At 37.8% G+C, this 8,810-nt stretch overlaps 1 protein-coding gene across 41 annotated transcripts in view; it reads right to left on the minus strand.

The window, feature by feature from the left end:
- Positions 1–8,810, minus strand: part of PTPRD (protein tyrosine phosphatase receptor type D) — a 693,301-nt gene that overhangs the window by 161,306 nt on the left and 523,185 nt on the right. For 21 of the 41 annotated variants that reach the window (XM_019665783.1, XM_019665786.1, XM_019665787.1 and 18 more), the window contains 3 exons: positions 7,576–7,693; positions 854–1,441; positions 317–417 (listed from right to left, as the gene is read on the minus strand). In XM_019665783.1, the coding sequence (XP_019521328.1) occupies positions 317–417; positions 854–1,441; positions 7,576–7,693 (807 nt within the window). The remainder of the gene's footprint in view (positions 1–316; positions 418–853; positions 1,442–7,575; positions 7,694–8,810) is intronic. The other 20 variants (XM_019665814.1, XM_019665819.1, XM_019665813.1 and 17 more) reach the window with 3 other exon arrangements.

Genomic DNA, 8,810 nt, shown 5'->3' on the forward strand with positions numbered 1-8,810 from the left:
GTAGAAACCATGCAAATTTCCTTTTCTGGTGGAAAAACAAAAGCACTAGCTTAGATGTAAAAAGTTCAAGTTGGAAATACCAGGTGACCTACAAAGTGATGCCAGCACTGGGTTTGAGCTCCGGCCTTCTCTTTAAGAGTGGAAAGGTCACACTGCCACCATGTCAGACTCAATCTGTTATGTGAAAACCACAAATGAGACTAGAAAGTACTGTGGCTGAATCAAAGCAGTCTACATGCTCTGCAGGTAACTCACCCAGGTGAACCGCTTTGTCCCGTTTGACCTATGATTTCTTACACATTAGAAAACTCCTTACTTTGAAAGGCATGGCAGAGTTGTAATTCTCTGGAATCTCCCAAGACAGTAGGACTGAAGTCTTCATTACTGCTTTGACATGAAAATTTTTTGCAAACACTGCTGGAAAAGGAAAAACAGTGTATTTAAACTACTCCTAAAAACCATGACCTGTCCTTTTCCACCATGGACCATAGGGCTTAAGCTAGATGCTTTCTACTTTGATCAGAGAAAGATGAGTGATTTGCCTACCTGTTTAGAGCATTCATTTAAATACCTCATTCTCATAAAGAAGCTCTCCTTTCTCTCCTTCTCAGTCAACTACATTGTGCTTTCCTTACCTGAGGATATTGGGGTGCTGTCAGCCAGACTTGCTTAGCATTGTATAACTGAAATCTAAGGCATCCAAAACATATTAAGTTTTATATACTTTACCTGTTTGCTTTTGCTGAACCTATTAATATGAATGGGTCGATCAGTTATTTCTAGCTTCAAAATACTGATTTCCAAAGACCGACATTCCTTTAAGGGAGGAAGGCCATAAGCAGACAAATCCTACCTTGATCCACAGGCAGTGTCCTGAACTGGACACTGGGACTATATGGCCCGGGCCCTTTGCTCGTGTGAGCACGTACTTTTACATCATATGTGGTATCTGGTTTTAAGCCACTGAGTGTCATAGTGGTGTCAGCTGGAACAATAAGCTGCTCCATTGGAAGAAGAGGGATGTTGATATCCCTATACAGAAGGGTATACTTGGTGATAATGCCATTTCTCTCGGCCAGGACAGGTGGCTGCCAAGATAACTGGACGGAAGTGGAAGTGGTGCCTTCTGAGTGGAGGTTTTGAGGGAATCCAGTCGGAACTTCTTCTGGAACAGAAATCTCCTTCACCATCTCCTCCCCGAAGCCCACTTTGTTTCTGGCTGAGAGCCTGAAGATGTATGATGCTCCTTTATGAATGTCTGTAGCTGTAAAGTGATCTTCCTTTTCAGAGAATTCAAGAGTAGTGAGCGGCTCCATATCCTTCCGGCCAAATTTTAGACGGTAGCCCTGAAGAGGTCCAAATGTGTCCACAGGGGGATGCCACTGAATGAGGGCAGTATTCATTTGAGTGTGGTTTATCAGGAGCCGGGGTTTTCCTGGAACTAGAGCACACAGGATAGGAGGGGTCAGGCCAATCTAGGCGGATGATCAATGCCAATCACTGTTGAATGGGAACACCACTCCATGGCCACTCCCATTTCTTTAAAAGAAAGCCAATGCTTGGCCTCTATACCTTTGTGGAAATTTGCTCCTTTGCATATTCTGTATTAAGGTAGGCTGACATACTATAATTTGATAACAGGCAGAAAATAGGAGTTATTGAATAATTTAAGGGAATTTTTTTAACATCTCACATTTCAAACTTTCACACATAAAGGTTCATGCCACAGACAAATGAATCCAAATAAAGGTTACCCAGTTAGATACAGCTAATAATAATAATTATAACATATTTAATTATTGATTGCATGGAATGTAATAGGCACTGTGCTAAGGGAATTACATGTAGCATCTCACTTGATTTATACCCCTCACTCCTAACTACATGATTTGACTAGCTATTATCTTCATTTTGTATCATAAGAAAATGAAACCCAGAGAGATGGAACAGTGTGCAAGGTCGAATGTGTAATAAGTGAGAAAGCTATAATACAAACCAGGTCTTTCCGAATCCATAGCCCAAATACTTAACTATACTATTATGCTGCTTATAAAAATACAATAAAATAAAAAAAAATTTCTAAAAATAGCATTGCTTTGACTTACTATGGATCTAATTTGCACTTTTTATCTATACCATCCACACCAGTCATCCTCAGGTTCTTCATCTGTAAAATGGGAATTATATTAAAGCCTACCCCGTACTGTTGCTGTTGAATGAGAAAATGCATGTAAAAGTGTTAGCATAAGTTTTATATTTCATTAGTATTATTAATTATAATTATTATTCATCTGAATATTAAGCTTTTATAGTCAGGGACTAGTTTCCTGGAAGTACATAATTTATTTTTTTCCAAGTTAAATAAGATATGTGAAGAGTACTCATTCAATGGATTATTACAACTGTAATTTTTTTTTTTTAATGGAGAGCAATTATTCCTAGAATCCACAGAGATGGAGAGTAGTAAACAGCACAGAGCCAGAAATGTCCTTGGGAATAGTCCAAAGATGGGGGAGGAAGAAGAAGTATCAAAACTAAGCCAAATTAATAGAAAGGAGAAGAAAGACAGAAAAGGGAAGAAAGCTTACACTAATGGGAAACAGACAGTGAAAAATAGTGTCATGGGGAAGTAGTTAAAAATAAAACAAACAACATCAAAACTAGAAAGATGATGAGGCAGTAGAATAATAACCTCAGAAAATGACCTAGTTATTCTGTTCATTTACATATTTTAGAAAGTTGCAACCCAAGCAGTGGCAGGCTTTGCCCAAGCACACATTCATTAAGATATTTCTGTCCTTCACCAATGAAGTAATAGTTTTGTTTCACATGCTGGGTAGGTTCATAGTAGGTTCATGTAATTCAGCTAATCACAATATGTACAAAGAATAGTTCTTGAAGTTTGTAATGCCCAATATATACTGAAGGTTGGCCCAGAAACTATATCGAATCAAATATAAAACTGTGTACTCATTGTTTCTCAGGAAAATATGTATCCAGAGATCTTAATAACCAACTAAGAAACCCTCAAAACACAATCCATTCATAAGTTGGAGAAAAAGGGACCACGTTGAAATGTTTTGTTATAGTATATTGCTATACTTGTTCTCTTTTGTTATTATTGTTAATCTCTTACTGTGCCTTATTTATAAATTAAACTTTATCATAGTTATGTGTGCATAGAAAAAAATAGTAAGTATAGGGCTTGGTAATATCCACGGTTTGGGGCATACACTGGGGGTCTTGGGAGGTATCCCCCTGTGGATAGGGGGCAACTGCTGCATTTTTATTTTAAATATATTTAAAACTATTTTCATTAAAAAAAACACTTTAAGGCAGACATTTTCAGGCATCCTTCATCTCCTTTTATGTGTTTATAATATTTACATGATGATTTGCCCATTAAAACGCCAGTGATGTCATGGATTAAACACTTGAGACTCTGCTGAGAAAAAAAACAGAGCTTTCAACAGAGCGTACCTCATTCACTAAACAAAACCTAGTTGAAACTACTGGGTAGAAACATAACTATTCAGTCTCAATATTTTCCAGATAAATATATTTAAATGTATTTATCAAAAATTTCTAAAATTCTGGTTCCAGGGAACTGCATAATAGTATGTACATTATATACCTTGTTTCTATAAGATGCATGCAATGCTAGGATAAATAAAACACTTAAAGTTTTTGATACAAGCCACAAATATAGTTACCTTCTATTAATATTTGTCAGACACACAGAAGTATGTTTTTATTATCTGGTGTTTTGCTTTATAATATTGCTATGGCATACATTTGGAGAAATATAACAGACTGGTAAATTCTAAGAAAAAAAACTCAATGGCCTTATAAAAATGTACACTATTCTCCTGTAGTAGTTGAAGCTTAGGTTGGACTAATGCACTTTTTTAACGCTGGCATGCCCCTTCTTGTTCAGGGATATACAAGTTGTGGGTTTGGAATCAAGGGATCAAAGTAATGCTCTAGAACTTGAGTGTCAGTTTTGACCTTTAGATTTCCACTACTGTGCCAGGAGCATCTCAGTCTACTTTCCACTCAAGCCTACGGCAGTCATTCCTTCCCCTGAAAGAAGTTTCACTAACCCCGAAAACTACCAGACAACCAGTGTTGAAGCACCAAGATACACAAATACAGGATTCAAGAAAGAAATGAATGCTGAGGCAGCTAGAGGAAGAATTCTCAGTATCACCTCAGGAGAGGCTAGCCACGTGAACAAAATGGCTAAAATCTCCACAACTGTGTGAAGAATAAAAGCTGTTTAAGTAAGTTGGGATAAGAGTTCCAGGCAGCTGTGGTATTTCTGGGCATAACAGATAGAAAAAAGGGAAAAGGAATGATTAGGTTTCTATAATACTGCATATATAGTTAAAAATAATTCTCCAAATCTCACTGGCAATGAAACCCATTCCACATCTGATTTCCAGAAACTCTATGTATGAAACATTTACCATCTACTTACTCTGTGCAAAGACTTATACACTGGCACGCGGGCATTTGGGTGGGAAAATGAGGATGAATAATGCAGGGTCCATGCCCTCTCATTAATGCATACTCTAGCTGGGGAAATGAAGAGATGTACCAGATGACACTGCATGTGGAGCCCAGCTCAAAGTTTCTGATGCCCTGGATTACAGTGTTGATCACTTTCAAGGGCCATCCAGTGGCAGAGCCAATGGCTCTGCTTACTCCGGCATAGGAGCTAGAGAGTTGGCAAGATGGAAGGGTCTTGAGTTATTATTACTCAGGAGAGCTTGGGGGTCATTTTCAGCACTGTCTTAGTGAACATATTGGAAGAAGCAGAGACAGTCCGGCTGAACAGTAAATAAGCTAACTCTAATTTATGTCATGGTATATTTTATACATGTTTTATACATGTATATATATAATCTCTTCTACATTTTGCTTTTTGAATTCTTCTTATTCCCTTACTACATTCTTCCCTCTTAAAAATCTTTTAGGACTTTAGGAAACGTATATATGAGATGCCACCCTTTACCTCTTAGCAATAGCAATCACTGGAGATCGACCAAGGTACTCAATCCCAGTGGTAAACTTAGCTTCAATTTAACTTAGCACCTAAGAAGAACCAATCATAACTGACTGGCCTAAGCACACGACTTCCAAATTCTCCATGTCAGACTCATCTTTTCTATCATCCTTAAACATAGCTGCTCAGTACAGTAGTAAGATTTATGTAAAAACATAGAGAAAATTTCAAATGAATGAACTTGCTAGTTGCTTTAAACCTCAAGACTTCAGGCAGTAGACCAATTATTATGATACAGAACAATGAGAGTATTAACAAAGAAACCACTAAATGTCATAATAATTGAAACATAAAAGCAAACATTTTATTCAAAAGTACTCCTCAGGTTACATAAATCCTACTTGGATTGCTTAAATTATGGCCAGAAGAACTCTTAAAGATAGGATTGTTCCCAGATTTTATAAACAATCTATTATACATAAAAATTTCCTATAATCAAGAGTTTTACTAATAAAATAAAATTTCGTAAGAATTCCTGAATTTTCCATTGTCGCTGTAACTAAATACCCTTATAATTATGGTTTATTAGGAGTTCACATCTGTGAGATAAATGCAATAATTCTTCATAGTCACATAATATAAGGATTTTAAAAAAATAATAGTATACAAAACAAAACAAATGAATGTACTCAATGATTACCTTGGGATAAACCATGACTGGGAAATGCTTTTCGACTAGTAGGATGGCAGTAAAGAAAACTAGAGCTTTTCTCTTAAAGGGATTATAAATCTGGATTCTCCCACCTTGAACCCAAGCTCAGTGGGGATGTCTCAAGAAAATAAATGTGAAGATATCTAACTGATAAGCCATTCCTACCTCAATACCCAAGTCTCCATTGGTTAAGAAAGATCTGAAGTTGTGAATGAAAATTCCAAAATAATTCTATATATGCATATAAATACGATCCACAATTCTAAATAATTTTCTGTATGGTGACTAAAAAGTGATGAGCTAGTCTTTAAAATAGACAATAATATTCCTTTCTCTAGAACCCACATCCTTTGGCTATAAATCCTCTATAAATATAGGACCCCCATATTAGGAGAAACAGGAGTTTGATGCTTCTAAGACATTTCAGGGTTTTTAAGGCACAGTTATAAATATTTCCCTGAAATGTATTTTCTTTATTTTAGAGTTAAATTTCTGGGATTTATCCTGGGTTGCCTATATTCCGATAGAGGCTGGATCCACAGCAAGATAGTTGGCATGCCCCCATTGAACACGTAGCTCCATTCCCTATGCATGGCACTAAATTAGCTTGATACAATGATATTAAAAAAAAAAAAAGCCCAGAAGGCCTAGTCTTGAAGGAATTTTGCCATCTGTAGTCCTGCTGCTTAAGGCAGTTCCAGGTGGCAGGATGTGAGTGAGGCAAATCTTATGACATTTAGACAAATTTGGCATTGTGCATGGCACCCAGGAGGGTACTCAACATCACAGCTGTTCTTTGCTTTATGCCGCTACATAGAGGTGTGTTTCCAAAAAGTTGTGTGAGAAGTGACTCAGGAAAAGTACATCAAATCACAGTTTAAATGTTCCATGGGAGAGTTCTATGTAAAGGGACTGGAGGAGAATCCTTTTGTAATTAACTCTTAATTTATTGGTTTTACAATGCTAGGTCTTCCTTCGTACTGGATTTTCCTACTGTGGCTGACCAAAGTGACTCTGAAGAGCACTGAGAAGCTTTGTTCTTCAGAAAAGAGCAATCTGATATTATCTGTTTTGCTTTTCTTTATTCTCTTTTCTGTTCCTCATATTTTGTGCAATTTGCCCTCTTCGGAATCCCCACAGCAAGGGATGAGGAGGCAAAAATGACAAAGTAAATAAATAAATAAACCAATCAACCAATCAACCAACAAACACATTAATTAATTAATTACTAATGAAGTAAGTCATTGCTTAGTTCAAGATGGCAGCTCTTCTAACAGGGTTTGCTGTTGGAAGAGGTTAAAGCTGTTGCGTGACAGAACTGCCCTTCAGGCCCTCCTGGGACTTGTTCCTTCAAAAATAACCCTGACTGGCTGCCCTATCCTTAATGCCTACACACCTTTATTTTTCAGCTTATTGCTTCCTGACATGTTACTATATATTCATTTGTTCACTTGTTCATTATCTAGTCCTGGTCCGAAAATAAATTTCTGGAGGGTAGTCTTTCTGTTTTATTGATTGGTGTATTCCCAGTAATGGAAATAGTGCCTGACATGCAACAGATGAGTGAAAAAATAAAAGTATTTGTTAAATGACTGACTGAATAATCTGGGCAAAGTTGTTTCATCTGAACGAGATATGTGTATGTATATATCTATATCTATATATATGCATATCTATCTATCTATCTATATATATATGTAAATATATATATATATATATATATGTATATATATAAAAAAGTCGACCAACATCTATTTTTTCTTCCCTCTGAAAGAGGCCACCCATACCACTTAGAAAGTTAGTATTACCATTGCCTGAAACACGTTCATGGAATTTATATACACAGAATGGTTACCTGCCCCTGTGGTGGACACCAACTTGGGCTTGCTGCGAGCACCGTCTCCTTTGGTGGTGTATGCTGTGACGGTGAGGGAGTAGGACGTTTCAGGCTGTAGCCCAGAAATGATCATGTCCTGAAATGACACAATAGAATGATACCGATTCAAAACATGCTATAAACGTCCTTGGGAAAACTAAGGTCCCCATCTTCATTCTGCACATGCTTGAACATTCCCTTCAGCCATGCCAAGCACTGGGGGCTTCACGCCTGGAGCTCATGCTATGGATGATCTGCCTTCATGCTGACCCTGAAGTGGGCTCTTCAGCCATCCTAAGAGGCAGCTCTAAGAAAAAGTAGTGAAAAGCATAAAACCTGGAGCGAGTCCCCTTGAATTCTTGAATTTAAACCTGCCTCCCCTTATGTATTAGCTTGGTGATGCAGGGTATATGGGTTTTCCCTCTGTGCCTCAGTTTCCCATGTGAAATTTGGAATAACAGACCCCATTGGGCTAGTGGAAGATTCCATGAGTTGTATCAGGTAAACACTCAGAACTCTGCCTGGCTCGTAGTGAGCAATCTGTAAACGAGCTGTTATTCATGCCAGCGGCTCTCCATATGCATCCCAGTAGCCTGGCCCACACATTGAGGATGGGCTGATGCCAGTGCAGCCTGTTTTATCACCATGCCAGTATTTTGCCAAATGGCTGATCTGTTGGAGCCATATATTCTGAGAGCCAGAGAAGTTTCTTAGGACTCAAATACCATATTATTAGTTAATTCTGTAGGCTATAAACTCAAATCAATATACACTAAGGAGAATTTTCTGTTCACCTGGAAAATTTTCTGTTGATCTAAAACAAAGAACAAGACTTATTTGACCACATCTCGGGTTCAATTAATTCAATCTAGAAAATGTTAAATATCACAAACTATCAAAACACTTAGTTTTGTATTAGTAAGGGCCCAAATCTGTGACAGTTACTAAGACTAGGTGATAATAGAACTAATCTTTTAAATTTGAGATTACATGATTCTTTAGATACAGTGCTGGTTATTAATTTGCCCTGGTGTTACATTTCCCTTAGAACTACACACACACAGAGCAATTAAAAAACCCTCTCAGGGGCCGGCCGAGTAGCACGATGGTTAAGAACTCGCTTGGGACGCCAGAGGGCCCCAGTTCGGATCCCACATATGAGGGCCAGTGACACTGCCCTCTACAGCTGAGATGCTAAACAACAGCTCAACCTG

Source organism: Hipposideros armiger, unplaced genomic scaffold, assembly GCF_001890085.2.
Source record: "Hipposideros armiger isolate ML-2016 unplaced genomic scaffold, ASM189008v1 scaffold_453, whole genome shotgun sequence".
Taxonomy (NCBI): domain Eukaryota; kingdom Metazoa; phylum Chordata; class Mammalia; order Chiroptera; family Hipposideridae; genus Hipposideros; species Hipposideros armiger.